This window comes from Podarcis muralis, chromosome 7 (genome assembly GCF_964188315.1).
Source record: "Podarcis muralis chromosome 7, rPodMur119.hap1.1, whole genome shotgun sequence".
NCBI classification, from domain to species: Eukaryota; Metazoa; Chordata; class Lepidosauria; order Squamata; family Lacertidae; genus Podarcis; species Podarcis muralis.
The window spans coordinates 61,221,492-61,247,112 of NC_135661.1; the positions used below are offsets into that span (position 1 = coordinate 61,221,492).

Consider the following 25,621-nt stretch of genomic DNA (forward strand, 5'->3'; position numbering starts at 1 on the left):
CATCCATACCTGGTAAGAAAGAGAAACTTTGAGAACTTACGTGTGAAATACCAAGGCAATGACATAATCGGGAGAGACAGTCAGCTTCCAGTCACACTCCTTTCCTGGGGGGTAAGGCTCTGGGTAGTTTGGTGACAAGATCACTCCTGAAGGCCCAGTCAGGATCCCACCACAGGGAGCTATAAGAGAAGGTATACATGAGGCTTATCTTTCAGAGCCTCTTTCTCATGCACACATGCAAGGCATCTGTTTCAGGTCCTGAAAAAGGTCTCAGCTCCTGCCAACCTAGCAGTTCAAAAGCACGCCAAAAAGTGCAAGTAGATAAATAGGTACCGCTCCGGCGGGAAGGTAAACAGTGTTTCCATGCGCTGCTCTGGTTTCGCCAGAAGTGGCTTAGTCATGCTGGCCACATGACCCGGAAAAACTGTCTGCAGAAAAACACTGGCTCCCTCAGCCTGTAAAGTGAGATGTGTGCCGCAACCCCAGAGTCGTTCGCAACTGGACTTAACTGTCAGGGGTCCTTTACCGTTACCTTTTTAAGGACCTGAGTATTACCTAGCAACTTTAGGAATGGCTTCCTCCTCTACAACCCCTGTATCTTCCTAGGTTTGCTGCTAATGACATTTTCCCCTCCAACAACATGCTCCTCTGAATGACTGGAAGTAATTTCCAACCACCCAGACTCAAAACACAGAAAAAAACAGAGCTCAGTTGAGGTTTTGTGAGGTGAGATGGTCGCGGCAAGGGGGATTTTCATCAGAATGGTTATGTGGCCCTTCTCCCTTCTTATAGTTCTTTTCCTTATAAGGCAGAGATGGGCCCAGCAGATGTTGACAGATGCCAACTCCCATGACAACATCTGGAGGGTCCAGGGTCCTGAAGCCAACTATAAGGCATTTTAATGCCTTTTGGAGTACGTTTGCCAAAATAATGTATATTTTCACCTTTCCAAAACTTTCCAAAGCAGTGGTTTATCTGGCTATGATTGGTTGGGTCGGGTATCAAATTATCAAGTTAGTCACTCACAAAGGAATGAAACCCATAAACTGCCCTACAGTGAAAACAGAGAAAGAAAGAAAAGAAACAGAAAACTCCTGACCTTCTTTTTAAATTAGTTTTAGAATGAAAGGGTATTAATTAATTTCCCTTGCTTGGGATTATATTTTATAAATACAAATTAAGTACAAGAGGATGACACAGACAGCTAACATTTAATTAGGCCATTAATTGAACATTTATTGCTTCGGTGTACTTGGCATGACAATTTTAATACAGCATGGACCTGTGTGTGCATGCATTTAACTTTTGGCTGCCTTGGGATGGGGATGGGGGGGCAGGCTTGGTGAAAAAAAGAGGGGTAACACTGCTCTTCCCTCTTTCACCATTTCAAAAGTCAGTCAATTTGGTGTGGAATTCACCCAAACTGCTCCCACCATTTTCTTTTCTGGAGAATGCCCCAGAATGATGCCACCTCACGACACAGCATCATACTGGGCCATTCTGGTGAAGAAAATAATAGTGGTTTATACAAACTGCATTACAAAATTAAATATAAATATAGATTATCTTCCTCCTCCCATGAACTGTATTTCAAGATTCAGATTATATTTGTTTAAACCACAATATATTCTACGGGTAGGATTAAGAATATTCTATTTCACACAATAATCTGCTACAATGTCCAATAATAATGATTTATGTATTCATTTATTATTATTACTACTACACTAGATTGAAAGATCACTTCACTTGCAGCTCTGGCCCTGCTCCACACTAAGTTCTCATGAAGCAGTGAAGCGATCCAAGCTGGGCTAAGCACTTCCTTTTCCTGCTGGTTCTACTGTGACTGTCTCTAGCTGCTGTCAACTTCAGAGGGAGCCAAGTTGAAGCCTCTACCTATGCAGGTTGGGGGGTCAGGCTGCCAGAAAAACCTGTTCTCAATCTGCACGCAGCTGATCTTGGCATCCCCCTGCAGGGCGTAGCCAGGATCACACTGGAAAATGATGGAGTCTCCCGCCTCCTTGCTGTCGCCACTGCGGCTCCCGTTCTGTGGGATACCCGGGTCATTGCAGGAGGTGGCAGTGGACACTGAAAACAAGAAGGGAAAAAGTGAGTGAACTAAGGCAACAGCGTTTCTCATATATTAACCAGTTCTCAATGATTCCACAGTTCAAACCACGGGTCGAGAACCTCTTGGCTGGAGGGAGGTGTGTGCAAGTGTGTGCAGAAAAAAAGGCTACTGTTCAAGGGCAAAACTCACATTTGTTGCCCTGTTCTCTTTTGCCCCATCCAACACTAGCATGCAGCCCTGGATCTGAAAAAGGTTCCCCACCCATGGCTTAAACCTAGAAAGGCCAAGTCAGGTACTGTGGAATGGAGGTGCTCAAGGCTCCCTGCAGGCAGCAAAGGGAGAAGGGCCATCAAAATAAAAGCACATGTGATTGTCAGGCAGTATTAATTCTCTGGATTGGCCAATACCAGCATATACCAGGGACACATGCTTCTATTCTTGCCTAGTCAACAGAACAGGGGCTTCCACTCGCCACAGCTTTCCCTGGTTCTGTTTCCAGTCTAGTCCAGATGTGGGGGATCCTGAGCTGGAGAACTCTCCTTTCAGGTACCTCCACCCATAGCCTGACATTGTTGAACTGTGCATCTCAGACACTGAACGTGTCACTTGTCATTCTAGGGAAGTTCCTAGAGTGCATACCAGTCTTAGCCAATCTGGGGGTATTTATATAGCCTGCCACTTTCCGGACTTGGAAGGATGAGGCTGCAAGGTTTTCCTGCATCCTGCTCAATGGAAGAAAAGTGTGGTGCAAGATGTCCACACTCCTAGTCCAACACTCTAACCTCTCCACCACACTGGTTCCTTTTGTCACCATAGTTAGCCACTAGGCGACACCAGCATTCCTACACTTCAAAAGTTTTGCAGAAGTTTACCTCTTGCTGGATGAGGACAACAACAATGCCAGGGCATCTATGCTACATGGTCCCCTTTGGTGTTCCCATTCCACAACACTGCCTGAAACTTCTTGCTTGTGTTCAGACTGCCCTTCCTCCCAGCCTAGATGTTCTGTTTTTGGTTTCTCAGTGGTAATGAAGTGCACTCTGCACATGCTTAGATGCGCTGTCACTGTTCAGTGTAGGGCATAAAGCCTGGCACTGACAACAGGCTTTGGTGACTCTGCACATCCTCACATCAAACTCTGGTTTGCACGTGTGCGTGTGAGCTTGCACAGGGATGCATACTCAAGCACACAATATCACTCGTTTCACAGATGACATCTGCCTCTGCAGCTGGGAAAAAGCTGCGGGGGATGACAAGTTCAAGTGTGCTCCGTGGAGTTCAGCCTGATGTACATTTGCACTCGTTCATGTTTACTTAATAAGCCTGGGCATCTGCTAATCCTACATGGCATTTTGTTACAATCTTATGTCAACCATATGCTCTCAAATAAACTGTACTGCAAAAAGATGCTTCTACTAAGTGATGGAGAGGAATTTTGCCGCCAGCTTTCAGAGGTAGTCATGGGCCTGACCTTTTTATGGAAGGAACTTGGGAAATCTGATGTTATGTTAAGTGAAAACTCACTCTTGTTCTTTCCAGTGCCCAAGGCTTTAAAAACAGACAGAATACCTCTTAATTGGAGGGGGTGCTGAAAGCAGCTAGCAGCCCCTTGAAAAGAGGGACTCCAAAGTACGCTTATTAAAAATAGAACAAAGCAATGGCTTTGTTTGGGGGAACACTGGGGGTCCCCAGGTGCTTCTCAGGGGTTACTCAAATAAGTTCATTCAACGCCTTATACACGACTGCTGACGATTTGCTGCAATGTGGAGGAAAAGTGCTGAGGGTTTAGAAAGCATTTATGGCACACTTGGGCTGATCCTGGGGCCCAAGAGGCATAGCCAGGGACCCATGAACCCTTGGGTGTGCACCAAATAAACTTCTCAGAATCTTCTCCTGTGCAAATGTGTTTCTGCTTGCTTGGTTTGTAACACACTATCTCAGGATGGAATTTTCATTGTGGAAATGAGCTTTCAAAGGCCACGAAGGTCAAAGGTCCACTATCTTAGAGGTTTCTTATTTTTTCATACTTGTTTGCAAATAACATCACAGCACAGTATATCCAGATTTAGCTTCCTGGTGACATGACTGAGGGCAACTGAGGCCCTTGTGTTGCCCTCACTTCAAATGGGAGGACGGGAAGAAGGGAGCACATTCCCTTTGCTGAGGCAGCTAGGCCAACATCCCCTATCTTGCCATGCTGCTCAAGAGTTGCACCTGGGCAGTTAAAGGACCAGTGTCTTTCTATGCTTGATGTTTGATTCTTTGTGTTCATGGGGTTTTTTGCAGGGAGAGGCACTCCTCAGGACATTCCTGATCCTCTGATGGGTCTGAGGTCCATTCATTAGAGTGTAGTGACAAAGGGATTATGAGGAAGGAGTGCAGAGTATGGTATGAATTCAAAAAGGGCTACTGGTGAGCTGCTAGTGCTCAAGATTCTGCACCTAAGGACACCTGGTCTAAAGCCCATGACAGGATGAGGAAAGACGCTTCCATCTGATTCTTGCCCTCCTCTCACTCTCAAATGATTAGTACTGTTTATCAGACCTACCCGAAAACTGAATGGCAAAGCCTTGCTTGCTGGTGAAAAAGTCTGTGTTGAACTGGAGGACCACGGAGTTGAAGGTGCTGTGGACGTCACTGGGCAGAGTGGAACCGCTGACTTCCTTCAGGAGAATCCCTTTCTCCACAGGCCCGTCCCAGATCCTCAGAACATCATGGAACTCCTCTGTGTGGAAAACCATGAAATGGAGGCTGCCATGCAAGGTGAGAGGTGGAGGAAAGAACAGATACAATAAGGCTATATCTGCACTATAGACTTGTTGTAAGTTTCAAAACTGTAACTACCTTGGCTCCTCCCAGAGAGCCCTGGGAACTCTAAGGAGATAGGAAAAGTCTGAGGAGTATAGCATCTAGATCAAGGGAAGTAATAGTGCCACTATATTCTGCTCTGGTCAGACCTCACCTGGAGTACTGTGTCCAGTTCTGGGCACCACAGTTCAAGAAGGACACTGACAAACTGGAATGTGTCCAGAGGAGGGCAACCAAAATGGTCAAAGGTCTGGAAACGATGCCTTATGAGGAACGGCTAAGGGAGCTGGGCATGTTTAGCCTGGAGAAGAGGAGGTTAAGGGGTGATATGATAGCCATGTTCAAATATATAAAAGGATGTCATATAGAGGAGGGAGAAAGGTTGTTTTCTGCTGCTCCAGAGAAGTGGACACGGAGCAATGGATCCAAACTACAAGAAAGAAGATTCCACCTAAACATTAGGAAGAACTTCCTGACAGTAAGAGCTGTTCGACAGTGGAATTTGCTGCCAAGGAGTGTGGTGGAGTCTCCTTCTTTGGAGGTCTTTAAGTAGAGGCTTGACAACCATATGTCAGGAGTGCTCTGATGGTGTTTCCTGCTTGGCAGGGGGTTGGACTCGATGGCCCTTGTGGTCTATTCCAACTCTCTGATTCTCTGATTCTATGAGTCAGGCCAGTGGCCCATTCAGTTCAGTATTCTGCTCTCACAGTGGTCAACTCTAGCCTGATCAGAATGCCCCAAAAACTTTGTTACATATCTCTTCCCACTCCCTTCACTGCACAGTTGTCCTAAGGATTCCTGGGTTGTGCGGGAGGAATTGGCATTAAACAAGTCACTAGGGTGGAAAAATAATATGAGATTGCTGGTTAAAAGGAACACGAAGAGGAGCACAGTTCACGGTGACAGGAAATTGGGTATTTGCTACAAAGAAAGAGGGATAACTGGACAGTCACAAAAAGATTCAATTCAAGATAAGCTCATTACAGAAAGCAGAAAAGAACAGGGAGAAAAGGAGTTGCCTTTTCCAAATGTCTCTGCACACCTCAAGCCAAGTTTAACAACCACTTCTGTTTTCTTTATTATTGGCGTTCTTTTCCACCCTGTTAGGCGGCGGCCGCAGTGGCATGGCGCTTTCAATATTTTAATTCCATCTTCGAGATAATGGGTACTGTGGCAATGCATTATATATGTCAGACAATTGCATGGTTATTAATTGACTGCTTTTTCAGGCGGCCCAAACCTCTCTGAATTTTTATTGAATATGCTTGTTATATCTGTATTTTCGCCAACGTTTGTACTCGAGATGCAATAAAACCTTGAGGAAAAGCAGCGAGGGAAGATGTGAGGCTTTGAAGGAGGTCCCATCACTATTGTTTGACACTCCTCTGAAACATCTTAAAAGAACCCCATCCTTCCTCCCGCTGAGGGAACTTACAGGGAACTCACAGCTCGCTCACAGTGACTGAATCTGTTTATCCATCAATATGTATCTATTCTCTCTCTCTCATACACACTTGTCTCACTTAATACAGGGGTGGGGAACCTGCAGCCCTCCAGCTGTTGTTGGACTCCATCAGCCCCAGCCAGTATCACAGATGTTATGGGATGATGAGAACTGTAGTCCAACAACTTCTCCAGATATTGAGCAGTGAGTTCAGAAAACCAAGTCCTAGGGAAAGCCTGACAAAATAAGTAAGTTTTCAGTAGCTGTTTAAAGCCTGCCACAGTGAGCACCTTCTGATTTGCATAGGGAAGAGACGTTCTAAGGGGTCAGTGTCACTACAGAGAAGACCCACTTTCGTGATGCCACAATAGGAGAATCTGCCAGCCATGATTTGCACACGGGGCCTCCTTTGACATATATCAACCATCCTGTCATGGTTCATTCTGATTCAGACCAAGAGTGGGAGCCACCTGAGGATGAGGAATCTGAATGGCAGGTGGGATGAAATTATGCAGCAGAGCCCTCTTGATGAGACCCTCCTCATGCACACAGATCTATGGGCTAAAAATGATAGGCTGATTGCTTTGATTAATGTAGGTGTAAAATACTAACAGTGATTTTGGCTAATAGCAATGTTATAGTAGTATATTGGGATCAAGGGATTTTTATTCAGCATAAACAGGGGGCTAATGATTTACATCACCAAAAGGGTCACAGAACTGCTTAACCCCATTTGAAAGCCCTGCTGCCCATTTGCTGAAGCCCTCTCTGCTCCTTCCCTTTTCTGGTCCCAAGGAGGTGACCCCATGGCAAAGCAGCACCATGGAGAGCTCCCAATAGGGTAACTACACTTGTGGAGGGCTGGATGTGAAGTCTTTTGAACTTCTGCCTCCAGTTCCACCCCTTATGTTGGAGGACTGTAAACTCTAAAAGGGCCATCCCTCTGGCCTGAAAACAAGCACTTCTCCACATGCGCCCACATCTGGTGCACTCTGTGTGCTGTTGGTCTAGCAAAGTGATGTGAGAGGCCCTCAGTTCCTCGGGTCCAGGGAAAGGTGCCTGTGATGGTTTGGGCTCTATGGGCCCTTCCACTGTGGCACCCTGGTTTAGTGTCATGACACACATACCCTGCCCCCACCAGCTAGGTTCTAATATTAGAAGTAAGTGTAGACAGGGAAAAAGTTGAGTGGAAAGGGAGAAACTGCAGAGGAAATGATGGGAGGGCAGACAAGGAAGGATTCAGAATTCTTTGTTTAAACCTCTTTTTGGTATTTTGAATTCCTGTTTGAGGCACTTAAAGACTTCCTTTTGCCAGTAGCGTAAGGTTACCAGACGTCCCCGTTTCCCGGGGACAGTCCCTGGGTTTACAGATCAATCCCCATACAAAATCCATTGAAGCTGAAAAGTGTCCCCGGGTTCACTGAAAAAAATCTGGTAACTTTACAGTTTCGCCTAGGCCAGAATCACAATTTAGAGTATGTTCAGTCTCTGGGCTGCAGACACTGCAGTTGGGAACATAGATCTTTCCAGAAGTAATCTTTGCTATAAACTTTGCAGAATATATAAAACTGATTGGTGCCTGGATGGAAGGACTCTTTTCAGAGTAGACCTACTGAAATTAATGAACATGATTTAGGTCTATTAATTTCAGTGGGTCCACTCTGAATAAAACTTGGTTGCATGCCACCCACCATGACAACCAGTGTTTTGCGGGGTTGGGAATCTGTACTTTTTTCTTTTCTTTTCCCAGTCCCTATTACAGCAAAAGGCACAAAGATGAAACTAACCTCAAAAGAATCAATAGGTATGGCATTAACTCTCTGCCTCTATGATTAAAGTTAGCCCACCCGCCACTGATTAATCAACTAGATTTTTTAGAAACAAAACAGTTGATTAATTTACTGATTATGAAGCTTGAGGTCCTATTTTTTAACCTTCTGCCTATGCAAAATAGTAAACATTGCAAAATAAATTATGCAAAGTAAGAGAAATCATGCAAATATGGTCAATTTGCATAATTCACACACATTGCACAACCCAGCTACTCTTGCCAGAGATTTTGGGTTATTTTGGCACAGGCTTTTTCATCTATTTATTTATGTTTAATTGCAGAGCACAAACAGGTCTACACAGGGGCACCTGTTCCCTGCATATAGCATGATGTGATTTAGATCACCAGGGGACATGGGAAGGGGAGTTGAGTGGGTTGCCCTATCTCACACCATGAGCCTGTTTTAGAGAAGTGTGAATCTAGTCTATTCCAGCTCTATAATTAATAAAAGTCATGTTGCTGAATCAGGCTAAAGAGCCATCTAGTCCAGCATCCTAATCTCATAGTGGCCAATCAGATGCCCATGGGAAGCCTACAAGCAGGACCTGAATGCAGCACCATTTTCTCCCTGCTTATGAAGCCCAGCAACAGGTATTAGGAGGCATGGCACCTCCAACAGGGGAGTTAGAACATAGCCATTGTGGCTGGTAGCCACTGATTGTCTCCTTCTCCCCCATGTATACGTCTAATCCTCTTTTAAAGCCACCCACGTTGGTGGTCATCAATGCCTTTTATGGGAGCAGAATTTGGTGTGAAGAAGCGCTTTTCTTCCATGAACTCACCCTATTGTGCAACCAGCTTCTGCTTCAATAGTCCAGACACAGTTGAGGTTGTGGTCATAGGGTGTTGGGTAGCCTGGAGACAGGATCCTTCCTGAAGGCTCATCTTTGATACTGCCCCCACACTCCGCTGAAAAATAGAAACACTGGGTTCCATTGCTGCTCTGCATGCCATTTGCTTAGTAGTCTTTGGCAATTCCCCCCCACCCCACCCCCCGTATAACCCTTTGAGTTCAAGAGGCAAGGGATCATAGTAACTGCATACAATACATAGACAAAAATACAAGGGAGGTGATAATAGAGAACAGGGGCACCAACTATAGGGGGAGAAGGGGCTTCACCCCCTCAATATTTGTGGGTAGAGGGTTGAGCCCCCCATATTGAGGGGGACACCGTCCTCTGCCTCTACTTCATTCGGAGCGAGGACAACCTTCTAAAGAGAAGGGCTGCAGCTTAGTGGAAGAGCACATGCTTTGCATCTAAAAGTTCAGATATTCAGTCCTGAGTGTCCCCAATTAGTGCTAGGACAGATTCTGCTTGAAACCCTCATCAGCTACTGCTCGTCATTGTCCACAGTACTGAACTAGACAGGGCAGTGGTCTGATGGCAGAAGGCAGATTTCTATGTAACCCTTATTTATTTATCTGTTTAAAAGACCAAACACCTTCTCAAACTATGAATTATCTTTTGTCTTCCATTGAACCAGGTAGGCAAATCTGAAGCACAAGGTGATTGCAGCACTTGTCCCAAGGGGAGGAAGGACTGAGCCAGTTGAGGCTGTGAAGATGTTCGCCACAGAGTGCTACAACTGCTTCCATGTCAGATACCATGGTGGATGGAGACTGAAGCTGCACTTTTGTTCAATTTTTAATCCCCTCACCAATACAAAAAAATCACTTGACAAAGTTTATGCAAAAAGTGGCTCTCTGTGGCTCACAATGGAAGGGGGTTGGACTAGATGACCCTCGTGGTTCCTTCCAAAGCTGCAGTTCTATGATTCTATGAAGAAACAACCCCCAGCCCTGAAGATACGTCCAACGAACAAGCTAGTGTCCTCTAAACAGATGAAGAAGCAAATTTCATTCAAATTCAGCAATGATTATCATACTGCTAATCAACACGTACACAAATGAATGGACACTAATTCCTCTCCTGTGTGGCTGGAAACTAAAAGGACAGATTTTCTTATGTGGACAGATGTAGCCAAACTATTAAAACAAGATATTGCAACAAGTGGAGGGCTTGATTTATATCCTCATTGTATACTCAAGGAGACAAACAGCCCCGCTCCTATTGATTGGCTAGTTAACCTGAAGGTTATTGGAAAATGGCTGGTGCGAAACCTGGAATGGTAGCAGCAGCAATTAAAACTACTGCCAGCATTTAAAACTGAACTGGATGAAGCACAAGTGAGTAAATCTCCTGGAACAGCCCTTCCATTGATTGGTTCCCACTATTAGAGCTGGTGCTCAGCTCCTATTGCACTTGGCTCATTCAGAGCTGATTTCAGACTGAGCGTCAGAGCGGCACTCAAATCCAGACTTGGAAATGTTGCTCTGCAGTTCAAGCTCCACGAGTTCAGCAGACTAAGCTGAAGAAGGTGCTATCAGGAGGCCCTACTGTGATAGCCAAGCAAAAACATGTGAACCCCAGAGACCCTGACACTCAGGACAGGTCATCTGTAGAACTGTTTTGAAGTGGGCAAGTCGTTGTTCTAAATGAGGGGCAGATCAGCTTGGTGTCCTCCAGATGTTTTGAAGTACAACTCCAATGGTCAGGGATTCTGAGAGCTGTAGTCTAAAACATCACTGGCTACCCTTGTTCTGAATTCAGTGGAGACTGGTTCATAAAGGGGTGTTGCCATACAGACGTTCCTTATCTGCCTGCCTTCCTACTTACAACCAATACAGGAGATGGCTCTACTGATCAACTCCCCCCTGCTCCTTAGTCCCAGGTGCAGACCTTGCAGAACTCTGTAGGGAGAACAGGGACAAAGCTAAAATTAATTGGCTCCGCTTGTCATTAGCTTTTCCTCCACCTACTGTCTGGGCTCCTTGCCTTCCACTGCAGAAGCCCCAAATGGCACCAGCCACCACTGTCAAAATCATCCAGCTCCTCAGACAATGGCCCCACAGCAGTGATGCTAAAAGTGACCCAAGTGAGTGGATGGTCACACCAAAGGGAGGAGTCATACCTACGCAGATGGGGAGTGGCTGATCCCAGGCTCGCCGCTCCCCAGTCAAGCAAGCCAGCACCCGGCTCCCTCGCAGCGTGTAGCCGGGGTCGCAGTTGAAAGAGACCGAGCTGCCTGCAAAGTGCCCCTCGTCATGGACTTTGTAGCCAAACTGCGGGATGCCGGGGTCCTCACACTTGATCAGCTCAAAACCTCAAAGCAGAAGAGAGAAGAAACTTGTTATTTTGGAGACCTTGCCTGGCCCAATCCATGCCACTGCATCAGCAGAACCTGCTCACAACTGCAACTTCCACTGGCAGATGAGGCTTTGTTGGTGGAACTATCACCAGGGCCTGCCCAATTGCCACTGACCCGTGACAGGGCCTTTTCAGTAGTGGTTCCACATTTGCAGAATGTTCTCCATAGTAAAGAGCATCTCTCTCCATCATTATTTAATTTTAAAAGGAATTTGACAACATTCCTGTTTACCCAGGGATTTGGTGGGCGCCTTTGGGAGAAAGCGTTAGGTGTAAATTCAATTAATAATAAATCAATAATCTGAGTGTTCCCAGGATCTCAGCACCATAACCTTGCCAGGATTGAACCACTGAAGGCATATGGTAATGATAACTAACAAGCAAAAGGAATAAGTATAGTTGGCATTCGTCTGTCTCAAGGGACAATGGAGGGCACCTTTGTGAGTGAAGTCCAACCACTGTCTTAGCAGCACCAAACCAACCTCCCCAGGGAACATTCCTGGGCAGTGTGTATGGAAGTCCTGGGCTGCCCAGACAACAAGACTCCTCTCTCAGTTTCACTGATGTGGTCCAAAGGAAAGCAGAGCAGTAACAGGCAAGTAATAATAAAGAAGAGTTTGCAGCTGAGTACATAAATATTGCAACAGCAATAGATCTGGAGTAGGTGACAGGACTTCCAGGGCCAATTTCTGTGTAACCATCTCCTATTTTAGAAAATAAAGCATTGGTGATCCACCACATCACACAACCTTGCTATTTGCTGAAGGCCCCAAAATAGTGATGGGCAACTGGCAGCCCTTGAGCTGAATGTGACCTACAAGCTCTCAGATGCAGCCTTCTGGTTCCTCACAGCTGCTTTCGAGAGAGAAGAAAATCTGCTCCCAAAGCACAGGCTGCATTGCCCACTAAACCACACATTTCTCAGCTCCAAGTGCAATGCTGCTTCACTGATCAGCAGCCTCAACCATGTTAGCTCTGCCTAATAAGTTGTCCTGTGCTTAAGTCAGGATACAGGCAAAAGAGCTTATTAACCAGAGTGTATTAACCAGCTTCTCCCCAGGGGGAAGAGCCCCATTCCTATTTGTTAGCTAACTCAAGCAAGGCTGAAGCCGAGGCCGGCAAGGGGAAGAACTATGGCCAGAAGCTTTGTTGCTATTCCAGGTGTTTAAAGATCCCAAGATGTGCTTGGGATCACATATTGAGAGAAAGCACTACAGAATAACACGGGGGGGGGGGGAATTCATGGGAACTAGGGGCTGTGTTCAGAGGCTAGAACATCAGGCTGCTAGTTGAATGTACCTAGTGGGCAGCCCCCCATACCTGTCAAAATGTCCTACAGTGTTTAGGGAACAAGACAATGTGGTCCACTGGCTGGAAACAGCTTCCTGCCTCTGCAAGAAATGTAGAAGTCCCACACGATGATGACCCAGCTTTTATGCCTTGTGTCACAGCAAGGTTGTCTATGGACTTACTAGAAAACTGCAGTTCGAATCCTTGACTTGTGCTGTTGCCATCTGAGATGAATTCGAGCCACATGGAGCTGGAGGTGCTGTTGACACTGAGGCCCAACATCTCTGTCCGGCTGAAGGTGCCCAGGAGGCGGGCAGAGTTATTGTTGCCATCATAGATCTGGAAAAGGGAAAAAGAACTGCAACTGAGGATGGGCTCCTCCCCACAATTCTGTCCACCCCCAACCTTTGCATTGTCTTGACCCAATGTCTCCTTCTGGATAATAATTCTGCTCATTGTCTGCTTTTCTTACCTATAAACACTGATGGCATTATATCAATTAGAGTTGAGTGAATGCCCCTCCCCAATTTCTTAGTCCCATTAATTGTGAAATGGGAGATATTTTTGGTGGTTTTCAGGGGTTGCTAGAAGAGAAGTGAGATTTCCCAGAGGTTTTTAAAGTTCTGCTAAGCTGTGTCTAGTGCAAATTTCCCACAATGCCCCACTCTTTTTGTGGGAAATTGGTTGTCACCATGGGGGGTGGAAATGATACCCCTCATCACCCAATTAATGGCATTTTAATGGACTAATCAGATTATTTGTTAAATTACCATAAATTTGCATATGATTGAGGAAATAAATATATCTCACAGGAATCACAATATTAAAAGTGACATTCTTTCTGGGGTAAGGGTGAAATGAGAAGCTGCTGCTGCTTATATTATTATTTATTAAATTCATATTCTGCCCTTCCAGGTCAGCAAACATGTCAGTACTAAAACAGCACAATTAAATGCATGTATAAAATGTTCGCATAAAAAGGGTATTGCCTGATTAACTGGGAGGGAGGCAGCTTTTCAGTCAAATAAAAAGTTTCATCCAATCAATCAAACTGATAAATCAATGAAAAGCTGCAGTGAATAGCCCAGAAGTGTATTAGATAGTGTTCACTGGAACTCCCCTGGTGGATACATTATTTTTCTGTTGGAGGGTTTTGCTTGGTCTGTTAAGAAGCAGAAAGGGAGAGGCAGAAGAGGAGAAAGAAGACAGGAAGAGAATGAGAGGGGAAGAGAAAGATGGACATGTAAGGTGGAAACTAAGGAAAAAGAGTGCCCGGGACCTCAGGTCGTGTTAAAGGTGTTCTGTATTTCCCTGTGTGGTAAACCACCTCGTAATAAGCCATCCCTGTCCCACTCCTCACCCCAAATCCAAGGAAAGTGTTGTATATCGTGAATCAGGATGTACTGAAGGGGATTTAGCTCTTTGGCATTAAACTGGAACAGATGGCAATACGAAGAAAACTCACTTTCCCAGATGAAAGAGGCAGGGCAAATGGAGGTAAAGACGAGTCCTTGGTACTAAGCACTTTATAAAAAAATATAAAATAAAATGATAGATGGATAGCACTTTGGGGAAAAAGACAGAAACCCAAAGCCCAGTCGCCAACATCATCCTGTCCCTGTAAAGAGGCAGATATGCTTTCCCAAAAACTTTTCATTGAAACATCAACCACCATTTTGAAGATGTTTTCTCTGACAAAAGTTTGAGAAAATCTAGGCTGTCAACATTTGGGAAGCAATTGTACTCTGACAGCTGGTTTCTGCTTGGCGGGGTTGCAAATTCTGCTCAGGATTAATCCATTTGGAGATGAGTGGCTTTTCCTCATTGTAAGCCTTTCATCTGCCCACCAAATAATTAGCCATTACCTTCAAGACATCCCGGGCCTCCAGGCTGAAAGTCCTGGCTTTGAGTTGAATTCCTTTCCCTGGCTGTGTCTGGATGGAGTAGATACATTCGTGGTTGTTGTTGTAGTTCAGAGGGTAGTTTGGGGACAGCAGGACACCTTGAGTGCCGGTTACAGAGGAGCCGCATTCAGCTACAGAGAGATGCAGAGTGGTTGGGTTTTAATATTTCCGGAACAGGCCACTAGTATAAAGCGTGAGCACACACACCTTTGATATGTTCCCTATCTGGGTTGGGATCTGCACAAATTCTCCTATCTACACAGAATTCTAGATCCAACACAAACACATGCTAAAACTCCCATGAACCACAGAAAAGAAAGCAGTGCCATCGGGGCAAGACTTTGGAGAAGTAGTTCAGGATCCCACCCACAGCAGGGTAAGCAGGGATGGTGTTTCCTCCATTCCCAAGAGGACCAGCTTACCACATTTTAAAGTAAGCAAGGGCACGTTCAGGCACTTCCCTGAGCATGAAAACCCAGTGGAAGAGGTGTACATGCAAACCCAGTGGAAGAGGTGTACATGCAAACCCTGTCCCGAACATCCCCACTGAGTGGGGGAGATCTGCTGGGGGCTCTTGTGTTTACTTGAACAGAGGTAGAACTATCTATGCAAAGGATACTGATAAAGCACAGTATTTGCTCATGAGAAGGTTTCCATTTGAGCTCAGGCAAGTGTGAGTAAAAAACAAGAACAAAAAACCCAACCCTGCAGACCTCAAAACAAAATATTTTTTCCCCTTCCAGTAGCACCTTAGAGACCAACTAAGTTTGTTTTTGGTATGAGCTTTTGTGTGCATGCACACTTGTATCTGAAGAAGTGTGCATGCACACGAAGGTAAAGGTAAAGGTACCCCTGCCCGTACGGGCCAGTCTTGACAGACTCTAGGGTTGTGCGCCCATCTCACTCTATAGGCCGGGGGCCAGCGCTGTCCGGAGACACTTCCAGGTCACGTGGCCAGCGTGACATCGCTGCTCTGGCGAGCCAGAGCCACACACGGAAACGCTGTTTACCTTCCCGCTAGTAAGCGGTCCCTATTTATCTACTTGCACCCGAAGGTGCTTTCGAACTGCTAGGTTGGCAGGCGCTGGGACCGAGCAACGGGAGCCGCGGGGATTCGAACCGCCGACCTTTCAATCGGCAAGCCCTAGGCGCTGAGGCTTTTACCCACAGCGCCACCCGCGTCCCGTTACATGCACACGAAAGCTCATACCAAAACCAAACTTAGTTGGTCTCTAAGGTTCTACTGGAAGGATTTTTTTTTTATTTTGTATCGACTACGGCAGACCAACACGGCTACCTACCTGTAACTAGACCTGCAGACCTCATTTAACATGAGGAGGTTGGGAACACAGAAAGGAGACTGATGCACACAGCATTTGCATGTTTCAGAACTGGCTTCTACAGGGAAGTTCCCATAACACCATTTAACTCCTTCTGGCCATGACACACACATTGAGGAACTCAGGACTCAAAGTTATAGCACTCAGAGTTATAGCAGACCAGTCTGCTGCCCAGCAGAGGGACTGGAAACAACCTCACCTTGACTGAAATATCCAACCAGTCATATCCCCCAGCTCCAGTAAAAGCAAAGCCAACCTCAAGATTCCCTTGCAAACAGCCAAGGTGACCAGGGAAGGCAAGAGGAAGACAGTGGTCCTGAGAGTTCCCCACAGTTTCACCATTGACAGCATAGGAAGACACCTCCTTCTTCCAGGTCAGACTATGCGACTCAGAATTGTTACCTCTGATTGGCATTGATGTTCCAGGGCCTCAGGAAGAGTTGTGCTGATGGGAACTGTAGTCCAAAATGCTTTGAGAGCACCAGGTTGTGGAAGGCATATACCAAAGTGGGAACAGAGATCTGCATCTGTCACTTGCTGCAGGCAAAGCATTTCATTGCCTGTTTCAATGTGCTGCCCTGTGCAAGTCTCCTACAGTCACCCAATGTTACAGCCAACCCAGGGATTGCTAGCATCTGGTGTAACACAACCTTTTAAGAAGTGCAATTAGCACATGTGTCTTTATGGAACTCATTAGGCTCCTGATTATTGAGAGTGGCAAAATTACCGACGGAGCACTTCAGCATATTTAATTCAGGAAAATGGATCTTCAGCAAAAGAAAACCTGAACAGACTTGTGTTCTGAGGCTTTGCAGTCCACAGATACATTCACACATATTTTCCAGTGTTCACAGTAAATGTTTTGGCATGTCTACAGGGGTCTCAGTCTCCTAATTGCGCTACTTATACCTAGTAGACATGGTATTGATTCATCACTGCATTCATGATGATGATGATGATGATGATATGAGTCAAGGTCTTCAGGGGAAACAGAGCACCTGAGGTGGGACCAGGACCCCTGCATGAAGGTCACACTCTAGGCTGCCTCCTAAAAGTGGAAGAGTGGGGGCAGCAAATAGAGATTGTTGGTGAAGAACACCTGGAGACCGAGAGGTAGTTGAGGGGGAAAATAGCTAGATCTTAGCTAGATCTACTAATAGAGCCTCCTTGAGAAGGTGAAGTATATCTGGAGGAAATTCAGGAATTAACAATGCTGTCTTCTGAAGTAGAGGCTGCTTTTGGACAGTTGAGTAATGAGGTTGAAACACCAGATTCATGCTAGAGTGAGCTGCATGAACACCTTAGCTCTGAGAGAGGTTTACAGGGAATGAGGAAATTCCTCTAAATTCAGCTGAGGAAGATTTCCCCTATGAGATATTGAGCTGGTGAACTGCTTGCTCTCCTTCATCAGGGAGATATTCTGTTGTCCTCCTCTCCCTGTGTAGTGAGCACTCCTCAACCAAAGCAAGAACAGAGCCTCCTGCTGACCTTCCATTGTAACATCCCCTGTAACTAGTGTACTTCCAGGAGGAGGGGAATTCATGGGCCCACCTGATCTGGCTCTGAGATGCAGGAGAAGCTGGCCAACTGGGAAGATCTGCCATAGCTGAGCTGAAAGTGGCAGGTGCTGCCATTGAATGTGGGGTGGCTGGTGCGGAGACAAGAGCCAAAACTTGAGTAGAAGCAGAGCTGGCTATAATAATGTCTAATGCCTTTACAGGCTGCAATTTTGCTGCTGCAATTTGCTGAGGGGGGTGGGGAGTGTGGATCCCCCCCCCCTATTTAAGTACAGGCAAAGAAGCCCCTTGAACAAATCCATTGTTAGCTGATTGTTAACAAAAAAAAAAAAAATGTGGGAAAACTGGCTAACCTCCCACTGAGAACTAACTACTAGCATTTTGGAAAGACTTAGCTGTACTGAGCAAAAGGATGGAAGGGAGGGGAATCCAGAGGCTATTGTGTCTGAAGTCAGAGTCTGTTGCAGATAAGCAAACTAACAATTGAATAGGCCTCAGTTAATGAGCAGGAAAACACCAGAGCTGCGGAAGGAGAAGAACTGTGTGGCTGGATTGTAGCCTCCTGTAGAAAGTAACCCACATATTTTGCTACACTCATTTCAGCCTCTAGTCTCACCCATCTTTTGCCTCTGATCCTGCCCACCACAGGTTTGTGACACCCAGAGAATTGATTATTAGATAATGAAGCCCTTCATCTGGAAAAAAAAAGAGCTCTATTGAAGACCATTAACCATAGTTCTTAGGTTCGCACAGAACAGGCAGCTCCGATAAAGCTCTGGCTTGTTCACCTGCTTCCATGATGGAAGGAACGAATCTTCCAGAAAGGGGCTTGGACCAGGTGCACACCACTTGTTCATGTTCTGGATTATTAAGTCAGGATTTGATCACAAGAATTCGCTGAGTTTTGCCACCATGGTTGGAGCTACCTATGCTTTCCAAGTCCTGATTTCACCTGCCTACGCTTAGGAGGAATGACAGTGCAGATGGAAAGCTGTTCTAATGTTTTTAACTGCATGTGACGACCCAGCTTTCTCCAGGTCTTTGCTTGTCCATAGATACATAGAATTGTAGAAGGGATCCTGAGGGTCATCTAGACCAACCCCTTCCAATGCAGGAATCTCAGCTAAAGCATACATCACAGATGTGTATAACCTCTGCTTAAAACATTTGATGGAAAATCTACCACCTTCCAAGGGAGTCCATTCCACTTTCACACAGCTCTTGCTGTCAGAAAGTTCTTCCTAATGTTTAGTTGGAATCTCCTTTCTTGTAACTTGAAGCCATTGGTTTGGATTCTACCCTCCAGGGCAGGAGAACACAAGCTTGCTCCATCTTCCATGTGACAGCCCTTTAGCTATTTGAAGATGGCTATCATACCCCGTCTCAGACTCCTCTTTTCCAGGCTAAGCATACCCAACTCCCTTACCCATTCCTCATAAAGCTTGGTTTCCAGACCCTTGATCATCTTGGTCACCTTCCTCTGCACATGTTCCAGCTCCTTGTTGTCAGAGAAACTCCACACGTGGGTGGTGCAACAGAATGCAAGACAGATCCTCCTATATGTCTTTCACTTGCCTTGCCCTACCTCGTCCCTCCAATGCTTCCTGCTTGTTGGCACTGAGAAAGCCCACAACCCCACAGAGAACTAGCTATTTGCCCGTGTAACATTATGACATGGTAGATTGCCCAAGCAAAATTAAAGCACGTGACCACCTACCAACACACCTTGGCAGAGGCGAACTCCACACACGCCGTCTACCGCCCAGGCAGGTTATGCGAGAGACGCCCTCCAGCCGGTACCCAGGGAAGCAGGAGAAGGTTAAGACATCCCCCACACCAAACTGAAGGCCCTTGCGGATGCTGTAGACCGGCACTTCTGGCTCGTCACAAGGCTCTAGGTCATATTCTGACAGACAGACAAAAATGGCATTACTGAGCAAGCCAAGAGTTTTTCTTCCCCCACGATTCAAGGGCAGCCCCATGTAGAGCACATTGCTTTATTCTCAATAAGGATCCAACATTGCCCATTCCCACAAGGCTTTTCCTGCTTCCTGAGCTCTTAACTTAACTCCTTCATGTCACGTCAGAGCTGCAGGAGCAACAAATGTTCCTTTGAAAGATTAGTTGCCTGATTTTTGGTGACTGGAGGCATTTTGGACACACACACACACACACACACACACACACAATAAAGTTATAAGGATTGTGTAGTTGAGGAGGAAGCAGAAAAGGCCGTGTGTGTGTGTGTGTGTCAGACAGCCACATCAAAATATTTAGGAAGGTGGATAAATGCTGTAGGTTAGCTACCCTTGTTTTAAAGGAAAAACAGTGCCTACCTGAAAAGGTGATGTTGAAGCCCTCATAAGAAATGGAGAAGTCTGAAATGAAGCGGATTTGAGCGGAGAAGTTCCCGAAGAGGCCAGCGCTGAAAGGAGCAGGCAGGTGGGAGCCAGTGAGCTGTTTCAGTGGCTGGCTGAAGCTGCCATTCTCCGTGATCAGCAGGTAATCATGGCCACTCTCCAAGTGGAAGGTGTGGAAGGTGAAGAAAACACCTGTGGAGTGACACAAATGCAGGGAGGCACCCCAGTTCAAAGATATGCATCGAGAAACATGGTTGAGCAGCAGCAGCAGCATTAGAATTCACCGTTGACTGAGCCACTGAGTTCCATGGTACTCAGTGTTTTTCAAAGAACCAGCTTTTCACTCCAAAAAGACCACAGCCAAGGCAGTCTAAGGAAAGTTTGCTTTTCTATTTTACTGTTTTGCATATTTTATTCTTATTATGGAACAGGACAAGGAGCTGGCCTCAAACACTGGAAACCTAAATGGGATATCGGGGATACGTAAAGGAAGTGAAGGCATCTGCAGGTTGGAGCTGCTGATTTGATTGGAGCAGCGCCTGCAATAAAGTTAATAAATAACAAAAATAAAAATAAAAATAAAAATAAATGGGGACATTTCATCCTGTTTGTTCCTTATTTAGGGGCCTTTCTCACTTTTGCTTTCAGTCATACGGATTAGAAACTTGACTTCTAAACAAATAGCAAACGATAATAGTGAGATACTCATGAACTATGCACTTTATATAACATCATGTGGAACCTGCACTCCTTTTCTACTCTCATGTGTGGAATCACAGCTCACACAGAGCCCTGAACCCGGATGCAGCTGTGCTTTGTCGGGGGTGGGATTTGTATGTAGGTAAAAGCCTTGGGGCTTGAGAGGAGGTACAGTGGAGAAGCAGTACTGCACTGGGCCCAGACTCAGAAGATGGCTCCGACTCTGAGATTTCATTCTCACTTCTTTCCTAAAAAGGTCTTTTTAAAAAAAGCAAGTCTCTAGGCCTTACCCAGGAAGTCCCATCTTTAGAGTTCAGACTCCCTGACTCCTTTTTTGAAGGCTATATTTTGGTCTGCCTTGATGCATGTGTCACTCTATGACTTTAGAAGTACACATTAGAAAAGAGGTCGTCTGGCTCCCTGTGAAGGGACTCCACAGACAGAAGCTGTGTTCTTATCTTCCCTGGTAGAGAAAGCAAAAGGTGGCAGCACATACAGGAACACATGCTCTTTCCAACCGAGGTTCAATTTTACTTCTGTTCTGAGTGTGCAAACATTTTTTTAAAAAACATTCTAATGCAAATAAAGCCCACCATTAGGACCTCCATGTTGCAAGCAGAGGCAGCTGAGGTTGAGAAAGTGTTGGTTGCATCAGCCCTGCAAAATTGTGCAGTGTTGCTGGTGGAGGGCTGAGAGGGGAAAAAACCCTGCAGTATAGTTCAGTGTTTTTATCTGGTCTCATGTCATATTGGGTTGGTTTCTTTGGGGGGGGGGTGAGGCAGCTGGGGAGATATTAAGCAGATTATAGCAGCAATGTGGGAGGAGTGATTTACTGCTTTCCCACCCCTGGGAAAAACAAGGGGCTCCTTGGGGGTGGATTGGTGCTGCTGGTATAAATGCCTGAGTGAGTATGCCCATTTCAAAGGCTCAGATTTTTATTTTTATTTGCTAGAAAAAGGAGAAAAAAAGCAAAGCAAAGCAAAGGGAAGGGTGGCTGTTTGACCCATGCTCATAACATCGCTGTAATTACGCATTATAAATAAATAACCACTACAAACGCTCTTAGGATACACTGTTTGCTTTTTAACAATTTATGCTTCAATTTATCCAAGCACGGCCATCTGAACCTTAGTTGCTGTAAATCTGAAATCTCTTTTGACATATACGCCTGCCACCTTTGAATATGGCAAATGCCATGCCTGGCCTTGTGCCTTTAATAGCTGTGCGTCAGGCAGAAATTCAACAGACGAAGCCTTTTTTCTTTCTTTCTTTTTTTAGTATGGAGGTACAGTTATGGAGGAAAGCTTCACCTCCTGAGATTCAGTCTGTAAGACACGTTATCTGCATGGAGTTGCTGATATATTTTGGGGCCTTCCAGCCATCTGTGAAAAAGGGTACAAATGCACACATGGCACACAACATATGAAAATGTTATGCAAATTTGCATCTGCTTTTGCAAATGGTGTTGGGGGTGGGAATTGCATTCAGTGTATTGGATCTAGAAAAATCCTCTTGACATCTCTAGTATTAAACTAAGTGAGACTTCTTTCTGGGTAAATATGCCCTGGATCAGGCAGTGTGCTTCTCTTTGGGAAACCCCATAGAGAGAGGTCCCTGAGCTTAAAGGCTGCTGGAAGAAATGCTCTATGATGTTGCCAGTGCATCATCATGGCAACTGAGATGCGTGATAGAAACGTAATCAGTAATATTTCACAACTGTTTACATACATTATATCACTCATTCTCACAACAATCCTGCAGTTGGGAGGCTCAGGGAGAGATTGTGGGTTGCCTAAGGCCCTGAGTGAGTTTAGGGTCAGATCAACATTTGAACTAGGAATGTCCTGATTTGCAGCTTATTCCCTTAAACACCAGTTCATCACAGATCAAAGCATGCTGAAAAGGGCATTCTGGTCACACACCAGGGCTGTAGAGTTGCCTGACACACTTAGCAGCTTGTCATTAAGTGATATACAGGGAAGTAAAAACTGAACAATACTGTAAGGTACATCATTCTGAACATACACTGTGGTGAAGGGTGGAGACAAAAGCACTCTGCACATGACCCAAGGCATTCCCTTCTTTATTTACTTATATTTCACATGTTCAGAGAGCGACCACTGGCATTAAAAACAGGTCCAACATTCCTTGCTGAAACTGAGCTTTGCTTTTTATTCTTAGCAAACCCAGGTCCTGCCAGACAAATTGGTCGAGCTGGATTCTGAGCTATCTAATCTCTTACAAATATACTGGGATTTCTTTCTTTCTTTCTGATGCATTTTAATGTCTTAAAAATAGATTTATTTTTAAACTGTAATTTTACAGCTCATTAGTCCATAATGCAGATAAGTTCTCTTGGCCACACAGAAAAGAGATTAAAAGCACAGAAAATCACAGCTGGGAGGCGAACATGGGGGAAAGTCTTATCTCTACGGTGTTAAAACATGAGTACAACCTTGGACTGAGCCAAAGCCACTCACGGTCGGTACAAAAAATGATCAACTGTGCCAAATACATCTCCCCCGCCCCAATACTCCTTAAGAATTATCCATCTGCATACTGAGATTGCCAGTTGTTGTCGGTGCCCTCCATGATACCATGTAGAAATATCTGATTGGTTATGCAGTACAGCGACATCCTCATATTCACTGTGTATCTGACTGGCTTGGATCACTTGCATGGCTGCTCTAGGAAGCATCGCTCTTACTCATATTGCGCACATTTACCCTCACTGACAACACTGTGCAGCAGGATCTGATAGGCTAGGGAGTGCTATGATGGTACCTCAGTCACTACAAAATATGTGACTTGCGATTGGGAAAGGGAGAGAAGCAGCAGTTGTGGGTGGAGGCTACCAGTGCCAAAGCAGAAGCTCGCAAAAGAAAGTTATGGCTTACCAGGACAGTGAGAAAACCTAGGCTCTGGGAGAGGAGCTTGCAAATACTTTGCACCTTCCTGGTCTCTCTCTCTTTTTTTACTCCCATACCACACTGTGCTAAGCCAATATTAGCATGCTATCCAAACTAGAACTTGTGGTTCAGCTCTCTCTTCATTAACAATGAGGTGTAGCCAATGGCATAGAGCTGTCCTGCTGTTTGCCCCTCAGCAGGTGGTATTCAGTGGCATATTGCCTCTGATTCTGGAGGTAATATATAGCCATGAGGACTAGCAACCTTTGATGAATAATTGTCCTGTCCGAGCCCTACAAGAATGCATCTATGCTATTCTCCCATCACTCCTTTGCAAGAACTTCATGCTAATAATTGACTTGGGGGATCAAGATGCCAAGGGTCGATTTCACCCATCATTCTAACTGCTGCCAGCCAGATGGTTTTGGGAAGCTCATGAGGTATGAAAGCAATAACCTGTCCTTGTCAATTCTCTTATGTTACCTAGTATTCAACGGTATACTACCTATGAAAATGGAAGCTCCATGAATTGCTAATAGATAAATGTATTAATTTTTCTGATCCTTAAAAAAAAAGCCACTTGAGTGAGAGCCATGACCCCTATTTTAGGGTAATACTACTTAATTATCTGCTTCCACTGATTCACCGTGCCAATCAATTTGGAGAACTGCTTTCCGGTGAAGTGGGGTTTCCATTTGGCTGCGCCAAGTGTCTGAATCACCTAGGCCCAGCTAATCATGTGGCTTCTTCCTGTCTGATATTAATGACGCATTCAGCCTTGAAACTGCCATCATGGCCAGCCCCAGATATACACAACGAACTAAAAGCACATCTGGAAGAGGAGCCCTTGTGCCAGTACCACCAGCTTGCTATGTTGTCCTCCACTAACAGAAGACTCCAGTTCAGAAATCTTAGTGAAACCACATTCTCCTCTGCTTCATTGAAGTCAAGGACTATTAAAGGAAACTGGGCCCTTGCAAATGAAGAGGCTCTTTTCATCAAAGGCAGATGAGTTAGTAACTGAGATAGAGCTGCAACTCCTGTTGAAAGCTCAGTTTTTTGAGGATGATCCCTGCTGAAGCAACCTCTGAGCTCTGCACTCATGAAGCCTCCAGCCAGAGCCCTGCATGGAGCTGTCCAGGGTGCTACATGGCCTTGCCTCCCCTATTGGTGAGGACATCACTCAAAGCAGAACACTACTTAAGGGTGAAGATTCCTTGCCTGGGGATAAAAACCTGTTTCTTATCATATTGGGTTGAAACCAACAGTGTTCTGTCTTCCAATAGTGGCTCCCTATGAAGGGCTGCATTCCTTCTTAGGGATTGATCAGTGCCTGGGGACCGTTGTGATCAAAAAAAACATTCAGCGGTAGCAAGGAGGAGGGGGCAGCTAACTGTAAAGCAACCATGTATAGGAAGAAAAGCTGGCAGCCTCAAAGCTTTGATAGCACAGGATTTAAAAGGCTAGCAACTTAATTCCAATGGATAACAGAAAGCACCGTGCTTAGCTTTAGGTTGGTAATAAGGAGAGTTTGCTTTCTTAGTTTTCAAAGGCAGCCATGGCTACATTTGCAAGGTTGGATCAGAGACGTCAAGATCCTTGATATGCAAATGGGCATGATTCTGCTGTACCTCCCGGAGACCATGAGACATCAAACCTCTCTGTGCAAGTCAAGCTGGGTGGGTGGGTGGGGAGACGGGGAGACAGAAAGACTAAGCAAGCAGGTAACAACCCCAAGTGAAAAAAGCAAGACTATGGCCCTAGGAAAATGTGTGCGGGAGGGGAGGGGATCTATGTGTTAGAGCCTTCTTCAGACTCAGAGGGGAAAAGGAGAATACCTGCCTCTGTGTCAAAAACTGGGCAGTGGAAGCCTGTGGAGGTTGGTGCACAGCTCCCCTGTATGGTGAGCAGGCAGGATTGCAGTTTTTAATATCTCCCTAGTAGGTAAAGCATTTCCAGGTACTAGAATGAGTCTGTCCATCCAGATTGGCTAGTGCAGGGGTCTGCAACCTTTAAGACAAAAAGAGCCACTTGGACCTGTTTCCGAAGGAAAAAAAACTGGAAGCCGCAAAACCATTGTGACATTTAAAACAAATATATCTCCAGAGCCGCGATCTGACAGCGGGCAGGAAGGTGACGTCGGGACGGTGCGTGACTAACGCACGCACCGCCCCCATGCGACATCACAGCCAGTACAGCGCCCGCCACAGTGGGGAGTGTTGGGGCGCACAATGCGCCT

General features: G+C 45.6%; 1 protein-coding gene across 2 annotated transcripts in view; it reads right to left on the reverse strand.

Moving 5' to 3' along the window:
• The window catches only part of CSMD2 (CUB and Sushi multiple domains 2), a 477,324-nt gene that overhangs the window by 104,227 nt on the left and 347,476 nt on the right, over positions 1-25,621 (reverse strand). For both annotated transcript variants that reach the window (XM_028738980.2, XM_028738982.2), the window contains 9 exons: positions 19,751-19,966; positions 19,132-19,320; positions 14,519-14,688; positions 12,836-12,992; positions 11,128-11,319; positions 8,937-9,063; positions 4,620-4,822; positions 1,897-2,088; positions 41-179 (listed from right to left, as the gene is read on the reverse strand). In XM_028738980.2, coding sequence (XP_028594813.2) covers positions 41-179; positions 1,897-2,088; positions 4,620-4,822; positions 8,937-9,063; positions 11,128-11,319; positions 12,836-12,992; positions 14,519-14,688; positions 19,132-19,320; positions 19,751-19,966 — 1,585 coding nt within the window. The remainder of the gene's footprint in view (positions 1-40; positions 180-1,896; positions 2,089-4,619; positions 4,823-8,936; positions 9,064-11,127; positions 11,320-12,835; positions 12,993-14,518; positions 14,689-19,131; positions 19,321-19,750; positions 19,967-25,621) is intronic.